At 50.5% G+C, this 24,422-nt stretch overlaps 1 protein-coding gene across 1 annotated transcript in view; it reads left to right on the forward strand.

Moving 5' to 3' along the window:
- Tg (thyroglobulin) overlaps positions 1 to 24,422 on the forward strand; it is a 213,545-nt gene that overhangs the window by 46,397 nt on the left and 142,726 nt on the right. The window contains exons 21-27 of the mRNA XM_015486500.2: positions 2,320 to 2,469; positions 6,732 to 6,902; positions 11,396 to 11,512; positions 14,514 to 14,629; positions 17,014 to 17,125; positions 21,492 to 21,683; positions 23,324 to 23,491. Coding sequence (XP_015341986.1) covers positions 2,320 to 2,469; positions 6,732 to 6,902; positions 11,396 to 11,512; positions 14,514 to 14,629; positions 17,014 to 17,125; positions 21,492 to 21,683; positions 23,324 to 23,491 — 1,026 coding nt within the window. The remainder of the gene's footprint in view (positions 1 to 2,319; positions 2,470 to 6,731; positions 6,903 to 11,395; positions 11,513 to 14,513; positions 14,630 to 17,013; positions 17,126 to 21,491; positions 21,684 to 23,323; positions 23,492 to 24,422) is intronic.

The following is a 24,422-nucleotide window of genomic DNA, read 5'->3' on the forward strand; positions in this document are numbered from 1 at the left end:
AGCTGCTCTGGTTGGCCAGGAAGCTCCTATTTCCCTTGGCAATGAATCTGGAGGCACTTACTTGAGAGAGTAGTCACAGTTCTGAAGTGTGGAGATGATTGTCAACAACCTGACTCATAGTAAGAACGAAACTCCACTCTCTAAGGGCGGATATTCATTGCTTGGGGCAGACCTGAAAATAGTTCTCAGTTTGCAAGATGTGGCTTGAGTTTCTGGTTTACTCAGTAATGCCAGGAATACACGCAGACCAGAGAGAGCAGTTGCTAAGTAGACAGGGCTCTGTCCCAGCACATCCCACCCTGTTGTGCTGACTTGTGCACCACCAGGAGGTGGTTGAATTGATATATGGAACAGTGGCTTTGGGATGAAGGAATGGGGTTCAGATGGTACCTCTAGCCATCTCCCTGCCTGGTCAGCCTTGACCTTGAACCTCAGTTTTCTAGAGTCTTGGATGGGATAATGCCTTCCTCATGGGAGGTAACAATCAGCATTTGACACTGCATTTGACCCATTTTAAAATCTCACTTCTCCACTGCACTTGCCAGAAAAGCACACTAGGAAGTCATGCACGAGTGGCCAGAGGCTTGGCTTCTAGCCCATGCCATGGGGATATGATAGAACTCTGTGGAGTGGTGTTGATGTACTTAAAGTTCTGGCAGTGTCGTCCCAGGGTAGGTGTTCCCAAGTGAAATCTTGGGGCAAGATTTCAGCTCCCACCTTTTACTGCATAAAAACTCACTTCTGGAAATTATTTGACAAACTTTTTGAAACAAAACACTGAACCAGGAAAGAAAGCACAAAGCTCCTCTTTCCCTGAGCCGTCAGATTCAGTGAGGCCAAGTTCCTGCACTATTCCAAGAGCAGAGCTTCTTAGACTATAAGTTCTGCTTTCCCAGCCTGTATCATATTAGAGAAGGAAATTGGAAGGGTTGGGAGTGTTAGAGCTCGGTAGTGGGGGGGAGGGATAGTGGGGGGCAGGAAGCACTGAGATTCTGCAGATTAGCAATGAACATGGGGAAGGGAAGGGAAAGGAGGGGAGTGAGGCAGCTAGGACTGTCACTCTGGGGTCAGGCTTGGGACTTCAGAGTCAATTAGAAGCCCAATAGCCCTGACATCAAGGACCTCCTTCAATGGTGTACACTGGGTCCCCCTTAGCCTCACCATGGTCTCAGGCATGAGAAACGCTGTTAATGACTGACAACAGGGACAGAGGCCAGGAATCAAATGAGATGGTACCTCTTGTTGGAGTCACCCCACATAGAGAGGGTACCCTGTGTGGACAGAGTGGGTGCTGAAGGACTTGCTCAAATGTAAAAATAATTGTCAGTTGTTGAGCATGTGTATCAGTGTGGCATTATTATTATTATTATTATTATTATTATTATTATTTGGTTCTAGGGATTGCACTCAGGGGCACTTAACCACTGAACCACCTCTCCAGCCCTTTTTTGTACTTTATTTAGTGACAGGGTCTCACTGTGTTGCTTAGCACCTTGCTCAGTGCTTTGACTTGAGATCCTCTTACCTCAGCCTCCTGAGCTGCTGGGATTACAGGTGTGTGCCACAGCACCTGGCTGAGTCTGGCATTATTAATGCACTCTCATAACATAGTATCAGCAATCCCATCTCAGAGAAGAGAAGACGGACCCTCAGAGAAGCCCACAGTACCTAGGAGAAGTGGGCAGTGGGACTTGACCAGCCCTGACCAGGTAGAGTGGGCAGTGGGACTTGACCAGCCCTGACCAGGTGGAGTGGGCAGGGGGACTTGACCAGCCCTGACTGCCCCTGCTGCTCCTCCCCATGGAAGCCTTGGGGTGGGCCCTGTCGCTCACCTTGTGCCCCAGCTTCTTCTTGGGCATTCTTCCTTCCCTTGGCAAACCAGGCTCTGGCTCAGTAGCCAACTCTGACCTTTCCTTTCCGTCCCCTGAACAATCCAGGCTCACCTTTGGATTTTGTACCTGCTGTTCCCTCCACCTGGAATTCTGGTCTCCTAGATCTTTTCCTGGGCTCCTCTTCATCATTGGGGTCTCCAGTGCCTCCTTGAGGGGCTGCCCTCACCAATGTGTCTCCTCTCTGCTCCATTCCTCCCATACCTGCTGTCCTTGTCTGCCTCCCCCACAGCCCTCGAGTATCCAGCCCTGGAGAGCAGCACCTGACCACATGCTGCCCAGCTGTGCCCTGGACCTTGGAGCCCAGGCACAGAGGTTCTCAGAGGACGATCACTGAGCAGACGAGCTCGTGGGCTGGTGGCTGGGTTCTGGGTTCTGACTGTAAAGAAGTGCCTCGTTCTTGACTCACCATTCTGTTTCTTGTTCCCAGTTAAGTGTCCTGAAGGAAGCTATTCTCGGGATGAGCAATGCGTTCCCTGTCCTGTTGGATTCTACCAAGAAAGGGCAGGCAGCTCAGCCTGTGTCCCGTGTCCTGTGGGCAGAATGACCATTGCCCCTGGAGCCTTCAGCCAGATGCACTGTAAGTTCTGTGGCCTGCTCTGGGGAGAGGCCGTGCTGTGCAGCAGCATGCAGCAGAGTGCTTAGCCTGGGCCCTGTGGGCATTTGGGGAGGGCAGTTATTTGCTATGGGGACTGTCCTGTGCATGGCAGGCCGTTCAGTAGCATTACTAGATGCCAGCAGCTCCCTTTCCCCAAGTTGTGACAACCAAACCTGACTCTGGCCATTGCCAAGTACCTCCTGAATAGGTGGGTGGGCAGAATCACCTACCACTGAGAAGCACTGGGTACACAGCAGAGCAACAAGGGCCACCTTTGAATGCCTGATCCCTGCCAGACTCCAGGCCACGTTCCCTGTGCTATCTCACTCAATCCTAGCCTCATCTCTTCCAGGGAAATAGGATTAGCTCAGCTTTGACAGATAAGAGGATTAAAGCTCAGAGAAGTGAAGTCACTGAGCCAGATGTGCTCAGCTCCTGCAGCTAGCCTTTGTTCTGTCTGATTCTGAAACTTCTGGTGTTTGTCAGTCAGCCTTATCAGATCAAGAAGTAGAAGACACTTTCCCCTCCTACCCGTTACCACTGTGCCACACGTATCCCTTCTCCTGTATTTGCCAGGACCGAAAGTGCCTGTGGTCTCCCCACACCCCATGTGATTCCACCTGACCTACCTCCCGGACTGTCACCTGGGGTTGCTGTCTTCCTAGCAGGGACCCATAACTTGCTTAGTTGTATATCTTTTCACGTTAGCCTTAAATTCTACCTTGAGCATTTCTAAAATGACATTTGAACATGAGACAAACCAGTTTTGCTTACAATGAATAATTTCTAGAACTTTAAAAATAAGTGATCCAGAAGATCAAGTCACTTTCTGAAAGGAGAGCAGTGCTAATAAGACAATTCAGAGAAAATAAAAGTGGGAGCAATTTATAGGTGGGAGTCTGCCACTCCTCCAGAGAAGAGTCCTGCCTGGCTACTGTCCCCGACAGCCAGGTGGCACTCTGTGAACACACTGACCTCAGTACCTGAGGTTTGAGACGACTTGGTGTGCTGTCAGCGTGCCTGCCACAGGGGCACTTTCTTAAGAGGGGATCATTGTCATGTGCTGATTCTTGCTGATGGAGAGAAATGGGAAGTGGAGGAGGAGACTGAGTCTTGCACCATCAGATCTGATTTAATCACCGCTCCCTCCTCCTACTGGCACTGTGACCAAGGTCAGCTCACCTTCCTTCTCTGAATGTCACTCCATCATCTATGACTCGGGGTCAGTGTCTTAATTCAGGCTGCTGTCACAATCCCCAGAGGTTGGGTGACTCCAACAGTGAGCATTGACTGCTGCAGTTCTAGAGTCTGGAGCCTGGGTCTGAGCCGGCTTGACAGGGGGCTTGGTAAGGGTTTCTGTCTGGTCCTGTCCTCCTGCGGCCCTTGCAGGGGGTGTGTGTGCACAGAGGGAAGGAGAGGTCTCCCATCTTCCCCTTTTTGTGAGGACATCAACTCCACCAGAGAGCTCATCCATACCTAATTACAAACCAGAGGGCCCAGCTCCAAATACCATCACAGACAGGATGAGGACTCTTGAGGGGACACAGTGTTTAGTCCCTAGCAAAGCAGAATCCAAGTTTGATGAGAACAGTCCCTGTTCCACACCTGCTTTCTAATGGGCTTCAATCACGTGTCTGTGAGGGCTGTGTGGTCAGGACCACTCTCGACATCTTCCTTGAGTGCAGAGTGGACTGTAGTGGACTGTTGTCCAGGGTCAAGCTGGGAGTCTCTGTTCAGGTTCTGTGATACCCAATCCCTTCTCCATGGCTCTTCATCTCTATCCTTACCTGTCCTATTGAGTGACCTGCCCTCCATTAGAATCACACTAAAGAGAAGCACAGGACAGGGGGCTGCTGAGTCTCAGATGATGCTCAGCAATTACACTACCGCCCGACTTCTTTTTGGTTAGGATAGTTTTTAGATTCCATTCCTTCTGGACTGCTGAGGTCTGTATTCAGATCCTCCCATGTCTCCTGCCTCAGTGGGCCCAGCAGACCATGTTTGAGGTTCTATTGATAATCAAGAAGCTCCTCATTTGTTTGTTTATTGATGTATTAACTCACAGTTAGCATGTATGATGTGCAAAATAATCTATTTAAAAAATAACCTTTGTAACCTCTCCTCCTCTGAAAAGACATTACCAATCAGTGTTTAATAATATAACTTGAAGTCTCAAGATATAAAAGCTCAGATATTATCAAGCCCCAGAATGCCATAGGAAGTGACTTTTCTCCTACTTTCCAACCATGGAGAAACACATCGAGGAGTTCTCTTTCTATACAATTCATCACAGGTTTCCTGAGCACCTGCTGTTTGTCAGTCATATACTGGGTAAGCATAGCAGATAACATCCGGGTCCCAGGAGTGTAGATTCTGATAGGGAAGGGGAGCGTGTGAATAGATGAGAGTCCTGGTGTGGTTTTTAGGTGAGGTAGGTATTCGGTAGATGCTATTCCTGCAGCTTTGCTGGGTCTTAGACCGCTGAGGGGTGGGGATGAGCGAGGTGGGCAGCTGGAGGAAAGACTTCTGGGAGGAGCGTCAGCTGGAACCCAGAGATTGAAGTATTCATCCGTGGATTTGACTCAGATGCCTGATCTGGGGGGAGCTTGTATCACATGTTGGACGTTGATCAAAGCACTGGGGCACGTGTTGAGCAAAAGCAGATCCAGCCCCGGCTCATGGCCTCTATCAAATGGGAGGCCAGAAGTCACCAGCCATTCCTATCAAGAGGAATTCAGTGATAAGCAGAGGAGCAGGTCCCCAGGAAAGTGGTTGGACCAGACTTAGCTGGCTTCTGGAGGTGCCTTGGTCTATTTGGGCTGCTATAACAAGACATCATAGACCTGGAGTTTATAGACAATAATATAGTTCCTCGTGGTCCAAGATGAAGGCAGATTCAGTGTCAGATGAAGTCTTCATAGACAGTGTCTTCTCTTAGTGCTGTCACAGGCAGAGGGGGCAAACAAGCTCCCTTGGGCCTCTTATGTAAGGGCACTAATCCCATTCACAAGGAGTCCACCCTCATGACCTGGTCACCTCTCCAAGCCCCACTTGCTAATACCATCACACTGGAATTAGATTTCAATGTTCATAGACATTTAGATCCTAGTAAGAGGGCTTTTTTAAGAAAATGAGGATTGAGGTGTATTAGTCTGATTTTTGTTACTATAATGAAATACCTGAGATAGGCTAATGTTATAAAGAAAAGAGGTTTATTTTGGTTCATAGTTGTGGAGGTGCAAAGAATTGAGGCTGCCTCTGATGGTGGCCTTGCTTGCTAAGTCCCAGGGTGATGCATTGCCTCACATGAAAAGAGACAGGTTGCTTATGTGACTATGTCTCTTCTGGTTTCTCTCCCTCTCCTTTCAAAGCTGCCGCAGTCTGGCTGGGCACAATTCACGAGCCACTTATCAAGCAGAAACGAACTTTATTTTTAGAGCACATGCCACACCACACGAGCTCTTCAGGAATTCCCTCAGAGCCCAACTGCCACCACCGGCTTCCCACAAGCCTCTCAACCCCCTCACTCCTCCTGCTCTTGAGGCCGATTGGCTGGGTCGCGTGGGCAGAGCCAAGAAAAGTCCCCCAATGAGCAGCTCCGTGGTCTGAAAGGGCAGGGAAACAGCCCAATGAGCATCACCGCAGAGGAGCCAATCAGCCGGCAGCTAGAAGTTTGCTGGCAGCTGGAAGTTTGCTGGGGCCCCTTCGGCTGTGGCTCTCAACACAAAGCCACCAGGATTTCAGCAGTGGCCTAACTATAATTACCTTATTCAATCCTATTCACTCCCAAGGTCCTACCTCTAAACACCACAGTCAGATTAAGATCCTCTCTCGATTCCTCACCCTGGGGTTCAACTTCAGTCTGTGTTTGGGGAGACCAACCATAGTGGAGCCACAGCCTGAAGTGGGAGCTGTGAGTGCGAGGGGCTGCACAGGGAAGAGACAGCAGGGCCGTGCTCAAAGCTCTGCCTGAGCAAAGGGGAGCAGGGGTGGGTGTGGTCAGGACACTGAGGGAGCAGACGGAGTGCCGGTGTCTGCAGGGCTCGGGATAGGAGGTCCTTGGGGATCTGAAGAGGGGACCTGGTGTCATCCTTGGGTGAGGGTGGGGACACTGGAGAGCCCGCAGCCTGAACGTCTGAGTCACACACATGCCTTGGTCATCTGGTCCGTGGCCTGGGGCCTGGGAATGGGAGGAGAGGGCCCAGACACCCACCATTGACTGCTGTGCCCACTGCTCCTTCCAGGTGTCACTGACTGTCAGAGGAATGAGGCGGACCTGCAGTGTGACCAGGACGGCCAGTACCGAGCCAGCCAGCAGGACAGGGGCAGTGGGAAGGCCTTCTGTGTGGACAGTGAGGGGCAGCGGCTGCCGTGGTCGGAGACGGAGGCCCCACTGTCAGACTCTCAGTGTCTGGGTAGGTACTGCCGCTCAGTATGCCCGGTGGCTGGAGAGGGGTCTCGGGGCACTGAAGAAGGGAGAGATGCAGGACATGCATTTGTCTCTGACTTTCTATTGAAAAATTTTAACCAGCACAATAGTTGGAAGAACAGTAGGGTGAACAAATGCCCCACACCCAGATCCCAAAACTGTTGATGTTCTGGTCTCTCTCTTTGTGAATCCCCTGAAATGTAACTTTCTGCATCCTGGGACCTCACCCTAGACTCGTCAGCACCTACAGAGCTGGATTTTGATACAATGCTGCTTGCCGAGGCGCTGTGTCTTGTAGGCAGCCGTCTCCCTGAGTCTGGTAGCATTTCTCCCTCAGTCAGATTTTGTGGAAAAAGTGGGCCAATTCTTGTGAGTAACTTTCTTGCTGGTTGACCCAGACAATTTGTTCAACCTCTGATCCTCAGTGTCCCATTGGCCCCGTATCTGTTTCCTGAGGCATTGTGAGGGTCAGTATAATCCTATACTGTCAATAAATACTCCTTGAGCACTTCCAAGAGTCAGGTAGTGTTCCTCAATGAGATAATAGCGGGAAGGCCTGAGTGAACACACAGAACACCCCTCAGTACACGGTGAGATGGGAGTCTGCAGCAGGAGGGAGGAGTGTGGCCGCTGGGCCAGGTTTAACCCCAGTGGTGCCCTCTGCAGGCTCTGTGGTCTTCGGCACCCTCCTACCCTGGATGGTGTCCTGGTGTGTGCCGCGGGGACATGCAGGCCCACTTGGTAGGAGTGCTCAGTGCATTAGCACCAACAGGCCCGTCAGACGTGCTGGCCAGGAGGCTCAGGGCAGGGATGCTGGTTTCTCTCTCTTGACAAGGAGGTGCCTTTCCTATCCTTAGGACTCAGACCCCTCCCAAAGCCACCTCCCTCCACCTAACCCTGCGGCTTAGCTTCCCTTGCTGCAGGCCTGCCCCTCCAGGTCCCCGAGGGAGGGGATCCTGGCAGTGGGCCTCCTAGGCAGCAGGGATCTGTGCTCATCACATTTACCCTCTTGGTAATTCTGAGGGGCAGGTGGTGTCGTCACCGATACTTTAGCCAAGGAAACTGAGGCGAGGAGTGTTGAAGTGCCTGTCCCCAGGCCCTAGTTAGGCTGCGACTGGTCCAGAGACGCACTGGTGTGTCTGACGCCCGGACCCTTCTTCCACTGTACCAGCCTGGCCTTCTCCTAGGCGGATCTGCTTCCTCCTCCAAACTCACATGCACCCTCACGTTCACACGCATGTTCACACACGTGCACGCACACACACATGTCTGCAGAGCCTCCTGTCCTCTAGGGAGGCATAGGGCTAGTGATGAAGTATCAGAGAAAATCCAAGGGAGAAATGATTACTTTCTAAGGTCAGATCATTCCCCTTTTTAACCAAAGAGCTGACAAATCACAAGGATTTTTTTCCTGTGCCTGTCGCTATGGATGAATTACAAAGCCAACCAAAGTCTTATTGAGGTTTTCTCATGTCTGTCCTCCCGCGCAGGGTGGCCCCCTGTGCAGTCGGGCTGAGGATGCTCGAAGAGTATTTAGGCGACTGCACAGATGGAGCAGGTGTCCCCTGCCTGCCTGGCCGGATGCTTGCTGGCCATTCTGGGACTGTGGCCCCACGCTCCCATCTCCTTGCAATGACAACCCTCAGAGCTGAGCCGGTGTGTAGGCTGTCCAGGGCTTGCTCTGCCAGTGTTCAGGCCAGGAAGGGCACTTTCCTCAGCAGCACCGGAGTGTCCCCAAGCCACAGCTGTGCTGCCGCAGCTGAGAGGATGTCTCCTGGGGCACTGGCTCCCAGCAGCCTCTTCTCCTCTTGGGCTTCTTATGCAAAGCTCTGAGTTAAGCTTCCCTTCCGGGGACTTCACTTTAATAAGCTGGCCCATGCCACTGCCATCCTGTGTCTTCTCAGAGTCCTAACTTGCCTGAGAGGAACACTTTTTGTTGGGGGGGGGGGGACTGCACGGTCACACTTGAGGTGTGAAGTCTTCAGGAAATTCAGAGGACTTGAAGGTCAGCTACTGACCTCTGTCCCTGCTGCCAGTTCAACCATTTTGCTATGGTGGTTCCAGCATGGTCATTTTAACAGGCAGTTCACTTATGCCGTGTTCCTTAAGGTCCTTCTGTGAGGCTCTCGGGGTGAGGGAAACATGCAGTATCGCAGCTGCTTCTCTGGACTCCAGCCTTGTGGGCAGTAGGTGTGCTCCTTTGGAACTGGAACAAATCTCACCCTTGTTCCATTCCCAAGCAATGGGCACTGGGTGACAGAATGAACGGATTGTCCATTTATCTGGGCTGCTTCTGACTATGTCTAAAGGCCTCCAGGGAAGGAGAATGTCCCATTCCTTGTATTCCTGTGGCCAGTTTCACAAGCCCTGACACTTGGGCAGGGTGTCCTTGCAGGGATCAAAGGGACCTGGCATTGACCGAGTTGTGACTATTAACCAGTCCTTCTGTGCTGTTTTACTTGATTCTCACCAGCAGGAAACTGGGTCTGTCAGAGGTTGGGATATGATCTGGACACAGCTGGTGAGGAGCAGGTCCCAGGACACATAGGAGGGAAATATTTGAGGTTTATCTTCACAGTTTAACTTTGGATCCAGTTTCCCAATCAGTTCGTTGTTGACTCGTGCTAAAGATTTTCTGTCCCACTTCTTATGCCCAAATGGAGGAATTGTACCACCGAGTTTCTCCTCTGGCTTCCTGGTGTTGTGATCATGCTCTCAGCCTTTCAGCTCTTCATGAAGCCATTCATGCGTGCATCCACCCATTCCATAAACATGAAACCAGTGACTCTGTCACCGTGCTAACTACTAAAATATGACCAGAACATTCTCCATGTCCTGAAGAAGACAGGCACATAAGTAGACCTGCTTTGCTATGTGAGAATCAAATGAACTGTGCTTCAGAGCTGACCCAGTGCTGTCTCCAAGACATTTGTAACCGTCTGCTAAGTTGAACTCTGACACTGGGAAAGCCCGGCAGCAGAACGTGTGACCCTGCAGCTCACTCAGGATCCCTCTGGCCCCTTGGTTCATGGCTTGCTCCTGCTGTTTGGCCATGAGCTTCCTCACTGAGCACTGAGTTAATGTGTCCTGTGAAGCTCTCCATCCTCGTGTCCCTTTCTGAGCACCAGCAGCCTCTAGGTGCAGGCCTAAATTGGCTGCATCTTAGCAGAATCGAAATGTAAGGAGCTGTCAAACTTTGTTTCATTTCCTGGACTGTCTGAGCACCAGGTCTACGCCAACCTAGACTTAGGGACACTGTGCTGAGTCTAGCATGGCATTTGCTCCATTTCAGGGACCAAAGAATGTAAAAATGAAAAAGAGGAGGAGCTGAGAAGGGCAGCAGAGAGGCGGAGCAGCACCTGGGTGATGGTGTGGAAGGCCCTCTTTGTAAACTGTGAACACGCTCCTAGATCAGAATTTTTGAAGGCTTAAGCATGTCACTCCTATATTAATGCTTTCTTCTCCTAACCCATCCAAGCTGAAGGAAGATTTCTTTGGATGGGCTAGAGGTATCTCCTAACTGGATTTTCTACTTCTTCATCAAACACACTTGCATGCATTGACTTGGTACAGACCCATCGAGACATCAGTCTCATTTATATGGCAATGGTGTGTATGATAACAAGTGCTTACATACATGTTTATAATTATGTCTGCAAAGAACTGAGACGCATGTGCTTTGGGACTCACAAGTAAGTCTTGATTTTGATAGGTGCCTGCAAAATATTGACTCACTTGGGCATTTGTGGCTCAAGATGAATCTTATTCCTTGAGAGTTACCCTGCTTGCTTTTTTGTTTGATGAGGAATGTGTTCCAAGACATATAGCCTTAAAAAATTATATTTCTTCTTCCTTGCTTGACTCATTCCACAAGCATGTGGCTGTGTCATTCCTGCCAAATGTAAGTCAAGTATACCGATGGTCACTAGACAAACAGATGCGAATATACCAGTTAAACAAGTACTGCCTTAAAAATGACTAAGTCACATGGTATCTCCAAATTTACATGAACCCATATGCACATGTCTGGTTTGTCTTTTCAAAAATAACTTACCTCATTTCAGAAAGAATTGAAGTTGTTTAGTAAAAAGAAAGTTTTCAATAGAATAATGATATAATTAGTCCTCAAAGACAGGGCAGGGAAATATAAGTTTAGATAGAAAAAAAAAATTACTAACAGCAAAAAAGTGAGTTGAAAGGCCTAACATGATATGAAATTTCTCCTTAATTCCTGATAATGAGATAGATAAAGAGAGACATAAGCTACAACTCTCAGAATTAGGTAGAAGGCAGCATGCTGGAGCTACCTAATAACAAAATTGCTCTGCTTGGGACATTGTGTGACAAGGGGTGTAGATGGGCAGTGACTTCTTCAATGCCCTCGTTGGCTAGCGTGACTTGACTTGCTGGCTTAAACACTCATGTGCAGATCCCCCACACCCTACAGGGGTAGAATTCATAAGTCTACTTTATTTTCAGTGATTCGGAAATTTGAGAAGGTTTCAGATTCGAAGGTGATCTTTAATACCAATGCTCCTGTGATGGTCAAGTCCAAAGTTCCTGGTTCTGAACCCTCAGTGATGCAGTGCTTGGCAGGTAAGGGGAGACGGGGAGAGAGGCACGGGGTGAATGGTGTAGCAATATGCTCTGCTGATGTTGGCAAGACAAACCAGAGCAAAGCAGTACTAGAATGAGAAGATACAACTGACCAAAAACATTAAGAGCCAACTGGCTTCTACTAACTAGAATTATCTACTGACTGCCAAGAGTTATTCTTAACTTAGGGAACAGAAATAAGTGAACTTTGTTAATTATAGAGCTACTTGTCCAGGTTGGGACATGTATCTGTCTCTGGAGAGTTAGAGAGTTAGTAACACAAGTTACAGTTTATTGACCTTGCATCTTTCCAAGGATGACCTCCTAATCCTGTTCTCACACATAAAGGAACCATTACATCCCTAGAAAGAGAGGAGAAAAACAGGCACTGGGAGCAGAAGTGACTTGCTTGTCATACAGAGTTAGCAAGTGACAGAACCTACATCCCAGCCCGGGAGCTGAAAGCCTGCCATCAGCCATGGCCTTTCCCCCTTGCGGGATCGCACCTAGTTTAGTTGTTGAATACTTAACTCCCTGATAGGACTCTGTTTAGGATATTTGCTCTGCTATGATAAGCACAATCTACTGTTGGTATCACAGACAAGCACAAAGCATGAAATAGAAGCTGAAAAAAATGTTTGTGGAATGAGTGGTGTTTATAGGGCCTGGAGGGACACCACATGCTGGTTGTGGTGTTTGTAGGGACAGGAGGGCAGAGCCAAGAGGAAAGCAGTAGACGGCAGGCGCTGGCACTGACTGTGTGAGCTGGCTGGCCAAGCAGTCTTGTCCTGAGCAGGGGCATCGTGCACATGGCAGTGCTGACACGCTGTGACTCGGCTAGAATGAGCAGCAAAGCAGTGGCTGGGAGGAGAGAGGATGCAGAATCGTGTGCATCAAGACAGGCAGAGGGGAAGGGTCCGCCTGTCAGTGCAGGAGATGGTCTATCCCGCCAGCCAGGCTCAGGTGCTAGAACGTGCCAACACAAGCAGGCCCCAATCTGAGCAGGATGACTGTGTCAGGAAGGTCTAGAAGACAGTGTTCCACCAGACTCAAGAGAGCAGGCAGCCCAAGACGGGTGGGGGTCCAGGTGCCCAGCCTGGCGTAGTCTTCCTGGCTGCCATAGTGAGGCACCACAGACTGGAGCCCTTAAATGACCAAACTGATTTTCTCACAGTTGTGAAGATCAGAACTGAGAGCAAGATCTTGCTCTCGGTTTCTCCTTGGCCCTTATCCTCTCGGTGTCTTTACATGGCTTTCCCTCTGCCTGTGTCTGGGTCCCAGTGTCCTTTCCTTGTAAGGACACTGGTCATATTGAATTAGGCCACCCTAATGATCTAATTTTGCACTTAATTACCTCTTGAAGAACTTATCCCTAAATATAGTCACATTCTAGGGTTGGCACGTCAACATTTGAATGTGGGAGGGGGATGGGTGGATCCCATACCAAGCATCAAGAAGATTCTATGGAAGGTCAAAGGGCCATCCAAGAGGAAGGAAGCAGGTATGGTAACAGTGCTGTGCTGGGTGGATGCTAGGTTGGTGTGAGAACCGGAGCTGGGAAGAAGGCCAAGGACCCTGGAGAGCTGCAGCCTGATAGGGAGTAGGAGGGGTGGCCTGGCAAGACACCAGGTGACATGTACTCAACCAGCCACAGCAGAGTGCTGATGGTTATAGTACCGACTAGACTCTTCCTGCTGTCTTGAGCCACCTTGTCCTGGGCCTGAGGCCAGAAACTGCGTGCAGTGAGGATCAAGGTCACTCAGTTGAAAGAAGAGCTAGGCCAGGGGCAGATGGGCCAGGGTGAGGTACTGTCTTTGGGTTCTGAGTGGGCCAGGTGGCCTGTGGGTATAAAGACACCTTGTGCTTCTTAGAGCCTGGTTCATGAGGACAAGGTAGCTATACCACCCTGGGCGGGACAGAAAGCCCAGGAAATCCACCTTCACGCCCGAGGCTTGGCAGTGGGGCCAGAGCTTGTGAGCTGTCCTGCTGGTGAGTAGAATAGCACCCCAGACTCCAGATAGTGCTGTGCCTTGCCTTGAGACAGCAGGAGGACAGCATGGTGGGGAGGAGCAGGGCATAGATGCAGGGTCCCTGGAATGCCGCCCACCACCGCCAGCCATGTGCCCTGCTGAGCATTGGCCTTCGTCCCGCATCTCTACAATTAGCTCTTACCAATGCTGGCACCCGTGTGAATAATACGCGGGAAAGTGCCTGGTGATGACACACTCATTTGTAAGTTGCTTTTTTGACAGTTAACTGATTTTTTTTCCCTAAAGCCTCTTATCCCTGATAAATCATTAGTTGCTATCATTATTCATGCATTTTACACAGTTGAATATGGCTCAAGTTTAAAGAACAATTTTAACTCCATTTATCCACTTACTTAACAAACTTTAGAACCTTCTATGTGCTGGGCAGCATGCTTCATACCTGTGACACAAGGTGAACAAAAGCAGCCAGTTGTCCCTGTCCTCATCAGTCACAGGGCCTCCTGTGACAGGAAGGTACTTGCTGACAGCAGGTGGCCACACTGCACCATCAAATCCCCCGAGAGCCACCAGCCCTCAAAGCATAGTCCTGGATGTGGCTGTGACCTCAGTGGACACCTGGGCACGGGTCCTCAAGGGGGAATGGCAACTGGAGTGTCAGGAGCTTCCTGTAGGCATGTGCAGTCGAGTAACTGGGATATGAAGTCTGGCTCTACACCTGGCAGATTTGTGATCTGGGTTGAGGACCTGAACTTAACTGGTTATGGGCAGGGTTGGTGACTTGGTCTCCCAGGGAGCACCAGCAGGCACGTGAGTGCTGCGTCTGCAGCAAATGCCTCTTGCGATGTGCATTTGGCTGTGGGGGTACGTGTGTTTGGGTGCGCACTGGGTATGGTGTGCGGTCTGCGTATTTGGGAAGTGTGCTGGGGTGTTCTGTGTGTCTTTGGGCACATGTAGCAGGGGGAGGCTCGACATCTCCTGAGAGCAGGCGGTGACTGGCTGTGTACTTGCAGATTGTGCGGAGGACCTGACCTGTAGCTTCCTCGCAGTGCTTACAGTGGGGTCAGAGGTCTCCTGTGATTTCTATGGTTGGACAAGTGACAACTTTGCCTGCACAACTTCTGGTCAGGTGAGGAATGACAACTGCAGGGTGATAACGCTCCTTGACTGTCTTGGGTCACATGTGCTCTGATGTCAGTCTGAGGGCCCTCAGGTGATGGGAAGGGAGTGTTGGCAGCTGCTCCTGTGTTGCTTCTGTTCCTAAAGCCCTGATTGTGGGACATTGAAGCGTAGGCCTAAGGCTGACTTAGGGTGAAGAGGTGTAAGGAGCAATGTCATTTCCTCAAGGGTCAGAAGATGCCCCCGCCAGGGCCATATACTCCCTGCTGCCCACCAGGTGGATGCCCTGGGTCATCGTGCAAAGCCCCAAGTCCCTGGATGCCAGCAGTCCTTCCTATTGCAGAAGTAAACATGATTACAGTTTGAAAGTTTAAGAAGCTAAATATTCATTAGAACCACATGAAATTGCTATTTCTTTAAATCAAAGCTGGTAGAAAATTAGAAATGTTACATGGTACCCTCAAATTAGGATAGAAAGGTATCCAGTAAAAAGCAATAGACCCCTGCCCTAATTTCCTCTCTTGTAAGCCCATGTGAATCTATTTTGCTTTCTAGTTTCTTACAAATTCTTCCAGAAAGTGTCTACATATTTTAAAGAATGTTTTTATTCATTTATATGCTCATATTTTGTAATTTTTTTACTTTGATTTTCTCACTAGATTTATCTTTCTGCATTTAAAAAATTAATCTTCCTCTTTTGAGGGGCAGCATACCAACTCACCCTGGATGTACATTCTCTATTTCACATGCCCCTAGTTCAGGACATGTAGATTGGTGGCAGTTTTGCAACATCACAAACACTGGTGCATTACCTGCCCTGTGCCCCTGTGTTAGAATATGAGAATATATGTATAGGTTTCATCCTGGAAGGAGCATGGAGCTGGCCCCTGGGTTTTTGGGCCTTGAGCAGGGGTCTTCAAGTATGAGACAAAGAGAGGAGACAGGGAGAGACATAGGTTTAAATCCCAGCTCCATTTATTGCTTGCTGCTACTTAGTCCCTTGGTACCTCAGGTTCCTCATAGAATCTTAGATGGTAGTGTCCCCGTGACAGAACCATTGTGAGGACTGAACTAGGTCTCCCGTGGAAGGTTTCTGCTGCAGAAGAAGCCCTTGGGGACCATTATTGTGATTGTCACCATTGCTGTTAATGTTATTGCCCCTATCAGGTCAGCAGGAAGTTCATGCTGACTTTAATGAGGTTCCTCTGCAGGGCCCTGTGTTCCTAGTGTGCTCCTAAGGCATGTGGGGGCTTGGATGTTGGCCATGGCTGATTGGTCCACCCTGAATGTGGAAGCCCTTAAATGTGGGAGCTGCCTTAAATCTCAGGCTCTGCTGCTTCTGGTTCAGGCTTGGGGTGTGGAGGGGCCTCTGCCAAGGCAGGAGCCCCAGTATATGGGGTTTGTTCTCCCTGGAGCATCTTGCTGTCCCCTGCCCACTAAGGCATGGCCTCTGCTACTACCAGGGAAGGACTCCTACTCCTCTGGGTTCCTCCACTTAAGTGCCTCTCAGGCCTGTGGCAATCCTTCCCTCTGTTTTCTCCAAGGCCCCTCTTGTCCGCCCTGGCTATTATCCCCTAGGTGACATGAGGCTTACTGAAGAGCAAGGAGAGCTGTTGCCCTGTACCAATGGTTCCCAATGGGTCCCTGCACCTTAGCCCAGGACCAACAGTTCCCACAGGGAACTCAGAGCCTGGCAGCAGGGAGGGGGAGGGGAAACACTGATAATAAAACACAAATGGATGTAGTCAAATTTATCCCACTGCACCCACACCCCCACACCACCCACACGGCAGAACTGCTCAAAACAGGCCAGGAGAGAGATCAGAGACAACCAAGAATGGCCAGACCTCTGAAACCTGACCTTAGCATTTCCAAGCTTTCAAAACTTTCCCAGGAAGCTGCCACACCTTTTCTTCCCTAGATAGAAGTCGTGCGCCTGAAGGCCTCCCCTGAACTGGCTCCTGCCTCTGTAACCCTCTCATCACTACCCTTCACTGGACTAGTTCTTAAAACACCTGTGGAATTCCAGGTCTCCATGTCTGCCATTTATTCTGCTTCAAATTCCCCTTGTTTCCTTCGGCCAGCCCCTACTCAGACACCAGAACCTCACCCAGATTCACTTCTGGGAAACTTTTGTTGTCCTGCTTCTAATACAATGTATCATTCTCTCCTTTGTTATTATGTCTTTTCTAGTTACCTGTCTCTTTGTGGCTACATTCTGAGCTGGAATTTCCTGATTACTTGTCTGTCTGTTCTAATAGACCAAGAAAACTAAGGCCAGGTGTATTTATCTCTGAGACCCTGGTGCTTGGCCACAGTTAGGGTGTGATAAATGAGTTTTGAATTGGATGAGTAAGTACCACAGGACGACACTCAGCCTCTCTCCATCTCTAGGAGCAGGATGCTTTGGGGAACTCAAAGGAAGCCAGCATTGGAAGCCTCAGGTGCCAAGTGAAAGTAAGGAGCAGCGGCAATCAAGATTCTCTGGCTGTGTATTTGAAAAAAGGTAGGTTGATGAAGCCGATGGCCGGGGCCCTCAGTCTCCTTGGTCAGGTTTGGAGCTCAGGGCAAGTGTCCCAGGGCTCCCAGCAGCTGTAGGCTTGTTCAGGCTTGCCAGCTTGGGTACAGCTGGATGCAGGTGAAGACCACGTTGGGTCAGGCCCTGAGCCTCCACTGACCCACAGAGCAGCCTTCATCCATGGCAGAGACCACCATTGCCATTCCCCCACTCTGGCCAGAGTCCCAGCAGGGTGCATTTAGCAGGGAGCAGATGATCTCCTCCCTGACTCCAGGCACTGAGCCCCACTTCTCTCCCTTCTGTCCTGCGGCACACTTGTCCCAGCTGCCTGCTATGAACAGGCAGTTCTCCCTCCAGCGGCCACCAGGGTTGTGCACTTCATGTTAATTTGTGTCATTAGATTCAATCAATCTTTGTCCCAATCCGCAGGGGTTGCGAGTCTGATTCCAGCCTGTGTGCCTTGGTGCCAGCCCTGGTGCCAGCCCTGGATGCTGCCCGTGCTGTGAGCAGCCCTGACAGGGTGGGCTCAGCTCCCTGAGCGGCTGCTCCTGGGCCTTCTGACTCCCACAGCTGCTCCTCTCCACCCTACCTGGACACTGCCGCACCTTTTCCTCCCAGCCAGGCCAGACCTGGATGGGCTTCCTCTCTGTGCCCTGGATCAGGGACCATCTGCATTTGCAGAATGCATGAGTATTGCCTGGGGTACAGGCTCTGAGCCAGTAAATGAAGCACACTCCCATCATGTGGGCTTCTCCAGCAGGCCAGCCTGGGCACCTAGGGAGGCCCTGTCTCAAAATAAAAAGGGCTGGGGTATATCTCAATTCTTGCTTGGTATGTGGGAGGCCCACTACCAGAAATAAATTAATTAATTACATTAAATAAAAAGAGCAGTGCTTGGCACATGGCAAATATTTTAAAAGTGTGACCCATTTTTGTTCTTGCTGAGAAGTTTCCTGATGTCCCAAGGCTGTGGCTGTGGACCAGAAGGCAGCCAACACTGGCTGGTATCGGGACTTGGACTGGAAATGAACCGCTGTCCTTCTCTGGGGTCTGCAGCTCAGGGCAAGTGACCCAGGGCTCCCAGCAGCTGCAGGCTTGTTCAGGCTTGCCAGCTTGGGTATAGCTGGCTGCAGGTGAAGACCATGCGGGGTCAGGCCCTGAGCCTCCACTGACCCACAGAGCAGTCTTCAGCCATAGCAGAGACCACCATTGCCATTCCCCCTCTCTGGTCTTCCTTTCTCTCAGTGCCTCTGTTCTGACTTAGCAGACAGTTTCCCTGGGGGACCAGAATCTGACAGAGTCTGGTTTTTCTGATCCATGGCCAGAGTCACTAGGATTTCTGCCTCAGTGTTGATTCTAATTATTCTTACCATCCATTTTTTTTTCTTTTAAAATAACAAAGCATAGAATTCTTTTCTAAAAATAAATACCAAAGTAAACAGGTAACCGCTACTAAAAATGTTCTTTAAAACTATAATTAACCTTTTATCACATTTTTTAAAAATGCAATTGTATTTCTCAAGTGTTTGTTATTTTGTTCTTTCTGCCCTCATCTCCTGAAAGTCTACACTTTGGGAGGCAGATTACAAGGGAACACTGGGAGGCCCTCCTTGTTGCCAAACTAAATCAAGGGCAGAATTTAGTTGGCTTTTTTCGTTTTGCTTTGCTTTTTTGTTTAAAGCAGCAGTTGTGCAGAAGGAGAAGGGCGTCTGCACACAGCCCATCTGACTATGGCCCCCTCCACCTTCCATCTCTGCCTCTCATCAGGAGAAACTCCTTAACATCACTTGAAGCTCAATCTGTTTTCTGTAGAATGGGAATAATAAATCACCACTGAGCAGGAAAAAGGGCAATTTCTGAACAGTCCTTGGTACCTGGCAGGCAGGTAATCATGTCCAGTCACATCTTCACCCTATGTGACCTGAAAGATGGGACCAAAGAAAGGGACACAGACCCATAGCCTGACCTGCCCTCCAGTGCCCTCCCCTGTGTACACCTCCTTGATGTCTGTGGGCCTGGAGGCTGGAGAAGGAGCCATGTGACCTTTCAGAACGATAGGAGAGTCCTCAGAGGTTGTCTAGACCTGCCTGGTCTCAGAGGGGAGGTCCAGGAGGAGGAAGTACCTTGCTGCCCACTGAACCAGGCAGAACCTCTGTGGAATCTGCAAGACCTCCGTCTCTGGTGCTGTGGTCACACCTGTAATCCAGCGACTCAGGGGGTGGGAGCAGGACAATTCCAAGTTCAAAACCAGCCTCAGCAACTTAGCAAGGCCCTAAGCAATTTAGAGAGGCCCCGTCTTTAAATAAAAAATAAAAAGGGCTAGAAATTCGGCTCAGTGTTTAAGCACCCCTGGGTTCAATCCTCAATACCAAAAAACAAAACAAACTGTTAAACAAAAGATCTCCCTGACATGCTCCATCATCTAGGACTTGACACGGTGTGGGGCATCTCAGCACTGACCCGTCCTTACCTCACGACTGGGTGTCTGCTGTATGCTAAGTACCATGGGGGCACCATGGACAAAACAGAATCGCTGATTGACCAAGGAGTGAATCCAGCAACAAGACCATTTCAAAGGACACTGCTTAGAGAAAAGTGGGACGGTGGGGTAAAGGTGGGCATGAGCTGCTCTAGGTGGTCATGGAAGGGACCTCAGAAGAGGAGGTGTTGGAACGGAGACCTGCAGCCTGGGAAGGAGCTCACCACACAAGGATCTTAGGGTAGGAGGTCCTCCGTGCCACCTGCCCTGCGTGGAGGATGCCAAAGTCAGCTGAGACATGGACTTCAACCTCAGGCCAACCGCACTCTCTGAATGGTAGTCAGTGGTTACACGTGACCACTGAGCACTTGGAATGTGGCTAGTACAATAACTTCGATTAGGTGAAATAGACATTTGAGTTGTCACTTCTGACTGGTGACTCAGGATTTCTCCCGGGAGCCACAGGCTGGCAGGGGAGGCAGACACTACCCCATGTAGCTTAAATGATGGAGCCTTTCACAGAGCAGCCAATGGAATGTGAGGAAGGTGGAGGGAGGGTGAATTCTAGCAGTGACAGCCCAGTGTGACCCTAGGTAAGCCGGGCCTCAGGGAGTGGCTTTGCCTGGCACGGTTGGAAGGCCTCCAATGGAGGGGTTGAGCACGCCTACAGTACTTGGAAGGAGGCAACTCTGGAGTGGGCAGCTCAGAAAGACCAGCCGGGCAGGAACCAGGTGCGGCTCATTGCTCAGGGATTTTCTCTGGGCTTTATCTTTGTATCCGCTCAACATCCACAAGGGTTAACATGATCATTCCCCTTGCTCAGGCAGGGAAGCTGAGTCTCCAAGGAATGACGAGCTTGCTTGGCTGGGTGCTGCTGGCGTCTGCCCTCAGGGCAGTGGGATTACACCGTGGGCTCCCAGCCGCCTCCAGGCACCAGCAGCATGAGCCTATGCCCCTGGGCTGACTGACGGGAAGTCAGGGAGGGGAGGAACCTTCGTTCTGGTGTCCCTTTTGCCACACACCAGCGGAAGGCCTTGGCAAAACAGCTCACATGTAAAGGCTGTCTTACATGTAAATGTAAAATGGGATAAGAACAGGACAGGCATTTTGACTGCACTGCTATACCTGAAAATCTTCACACTGGCAAAATGGTGCTCTAAACTCTAAAATTGACAGGGCTCATGGGAGAGCTGGTTAGCAGCAGGCAAAACCCAAACCATGCCACTCTTCACCAGAGGACCAGTTTAAAAACACAATTGACATTTTACTTGAAATGCCAGCATAGTTTTAACAGAGATGTGTTGAATTCCTAAGATGCTGCAGACAATGTGAGAAGGTGAAGCAGCAGAAGGGCAGGGGTCAGGGAGGGGCAAGGATGCTGAGTTGGGGAGGCAAGGGCTGGTCACAGAGCAAAGGGAAGAGGTTGCATTTGTTCCTTGAAGGCAGAGTCCTGGGGCCACTATGAGGCAAGGCGATGGCACTGTGCCCCATCCTGTGTGTGTGCAGCTGCGTGTGGGCCACGCTTCTCTGCTGATGCTTGACGACACCAGGCAGTGGCATGGGGGAGCAGCATACAGAGCCACAGTGCCTGTTCACAGATATTCCTGGGAATAATAAAAGCAATGTTCCCTTCAGATCCTCCCAGGCTGCGGGGCGTTCACCAGGTCTGCTGGCTGTGGGCCGCAGCCTCACCTGGCTCTACCCTCTTCATTCACAGTCAACTCCAGAAGTTTCATGGCACAGACAGCCTCTCGCCTGGCCCACACGCTGTCCCCTGCATGCCCAGAGCCGGCTCACCAGCTGGCCTCTGAGATCAGTGCTCTGCTCCACTCTGCAGGTTCGGAGGTCTTTTATCTCTGTTCTGCCCTTGCCCAGGCCAAGAGTCCTCCACAGTGGCCCAGAAAAGCTTTGAACCCACTGGCTTCCAGAACACACTCTTCGGATTGTACAGCCCTGTGGTGTTCTCGGCCTCGGGAGCCAACCTCACGGACGTGCACCTCTTCTGTCTTCTTGCCTGTGACCAAGATTCCTGCTGCGATGGCTTTGTCCTTTCACAGGTCAAAGGAGGTGAGGCTGCTGGGAGTGCTGGGGCCTAGCCAGGGACAGAAAACATGGAGGGACGCACAAGCCAGGACATGAAAGTTGGGGCCTGGCTTGGGGAGGTGCAAACATCAGGCCACCACACCTGAATTGTGGCAGCACATGGTGTCATGGCCAGGCACTGACCCCTTCCTCGTGGAGCACACTGTGCCAGCCTCTTCACACTGAGACTGTTTATTCTCTTCTGTAGCCTTCAGCGTTACAAACCAAGATGTGAGCTCTGAGGGGTTCGGGGAACACCTCACATCCAGGAAGGCAGTGCTTGGGCTAGGGCAGTGGGGTGGAGGTGGGGAAAGGAGGCAGGTGCATGGCCTCCTGAGGAAGCCAGTCCAACAGGATAACAGCCATGGGGATTGGGGAAAAGGTGTGAAGACCATTCTCGAGTATCTCACTTATTCCTTGCCTCTAGAGTCTGCTCATGGGGCAAATCGTGGACACCAGGTGCTGTGTTTAATGATGGAAGAGGGAGATTCAGGGTGGTCATAAGTTCCTTTGGGGTACACTAAATTTGAAACACCTTTGAGATACCACAAAACATGACCTAAGCTTTTGGGTACAAAGCTCCAGAGCTCTGAAGGAAGTCTGGGTGGGAGGTGTTAGCGGGTGGGTCGAAGCACCGTGATGGTATGAGAAGGTGTGGGTGTGGATGGGTTTTCCTAGGAAGAGAGAAGTTGAAGGGGAAATGAAGCTGATCCCAATAAACACCCACAAAAAGGGTAGAAAAACTGCATAGAGAACAAAGGAGCAGCCAGACAGGGGAGAAGCCCAGGAGCTCCATGGTGGAGAACCTGGTGGGAGAGGGCGGGCCACAGAGGGGGCTGATAGCCTCAAATCAGCTGAGAGAGTGCTCAGGAGGGGGTTATTGGAAAATGTTGGAGTCAGGTGGGGGGAACAGGCATCAGGGTTAGAGTAAAGAGATCCCTAAAATCCCTTCTAGGTTTAGTACTCCATGATTATGTGATGTGGATTCCTGTTAGTGTTTATGTAGGGAAAACACACACACACACACACACACACACACACACACAATCCCCTCTCCTGTGTATGGCTTCATATGTTCCCATATTTAGCAACCCTGTAATTCCAGCCCAGGCTGCCTCCTTGAACTAAACATGTCTTTGGTAGACACTGCAATTTCCCCAGATGCTCAATTGCTTTGTGGACCATATGATCCTTCAAGTTGGAAAGGCTGATTTGCTTTTCCTTAGGATCATATATGAAAAAATTATTTTGTTCCACGGAGCAGCAAATCCTTTTTCCACCACACTTCTGGCTGGCAACTTGCTTGTTGCTCTCTGGGCTCAGCCTGTGCCCTGTAGCTATGCTAAGCTGAAAAACCACCAGCCATGGTACGTCCAGCCCTCTCTGAGGGCCGCATAAAGTGTCAAGCAGATGTCCTCCTCCAGCTCGTCCAGTGGGCAGATTTGGAGTTTTAACTACAAAGCTTTGGCTGGGTCTGCTGATGACCAGGAACAGACTCCCACTGCATTCTCTGCCACAGCCTGAATAGTCATTTAACTTTCTGGCAGCTTCGCTCATGACTTTCTGAAGGGCCTGCTGGCTCTCCCTTCCATCCCCCTGTCTCTTCTCCCTCTCTGCCTCTGCAGGGCCCATCTTCTGTGGATTGCTGAGCTCCCCAGATGTCCTGCTTTGCAATGTCGATGACTGGACGGCCTCGTCTGAAGTTCAGGCCAATGCTACGTGTCCTGGTGTGACATATGACCAGGAGAGCCACCAGGTGACATTTCATCTTGGAGGCCAGGAGTTCATGAAGAGTAAGTCCCTGCCTTTTGTCCATATTCCTTCAAAATGCCTCTTGCACCCTGTGAGAGCTCTGTAGATTTCTTCTGCATTCTTTCGTGCTCTGGAAGAATTGCCCCTTCTGAAAGGAGAATGGTACCAATAATGCTGCTAGGAAATGCCCACATCAGCTCAGCACATTCCAGCCAGGCAGCAACTGAGCTGCTAGAGGCTGGGCAGCCGGATGGGCAGCTCTGCTGGTCTCTGCGGGCTCCCTCAGAGTCCAGGTTGGATGGCATTGCTGAGCTCGTCTGGGCCCAGCTAGAAGGCCTGGGCCTTTGGCAGGTGGGTCTCATCCTCACTGGGATGAGGTTCTTCTCTTCCTGTAGGTGGCAGAAGCAGAAAAGAACAAGGAAGCAGAGCCTCGTAAACTCATGGCTTCCTACTCTTTTCTACTCTGTCCTAGTCAGCCTGTCTTTTCTGCCTCATCTCCCTGCATAAACCAAGTCATGTGGCCAAACCAGAAGCCAGGAGGCAGGACACGTGCTCTGTGCCTTTTAGTAGGAACAATTGCAAAGTCACATGCAAAGTGTGTGGACATGATTGAGGTGAACTTGCAGACCATTGTAACTCACCCCAGACTCCCTGCTGTGGGTGAAGAGACTCCAGGTGGCACCAGTGACCGTTCTGCCTAAACACAGCAGGGCTCAGGGTGCAGGAGTCGCCATCCAGGTTCTCCTTCCCTATCTCTCCTTCGGAAGCTCTTGGGAACTTTCTTTCTTCCAGGCTTTTGAGTGTAGAGCTAGGAGGCACCCTGCAATGACCAGTCTGACCCCTCATTTCACAGATCCTTGTGGTGAGCACCTGGGGCCCTTGGCCTGTCAGGTCTCCTGCCACTCCCAACCCTGAGCTGCATCTCCCCGTAGATCCCCATCTGGACAAAGGGGCTTCCTACTCTGTCCTCAG

This window comes from Marmota marmota, unplaced genomic scaffold, assembly GCF_001458135.2.
Source record: "Marmota marmota marmota unplaced genomic scaffold, marMar, whole genome shotgun sequence".
In the NCBI taxonomy this organism is placed as follows: Eukaryota; Metazoa; Chordata; class Mammalia; order Rodentia; family Sciuridae; genus Marmota; species Marmota marmota.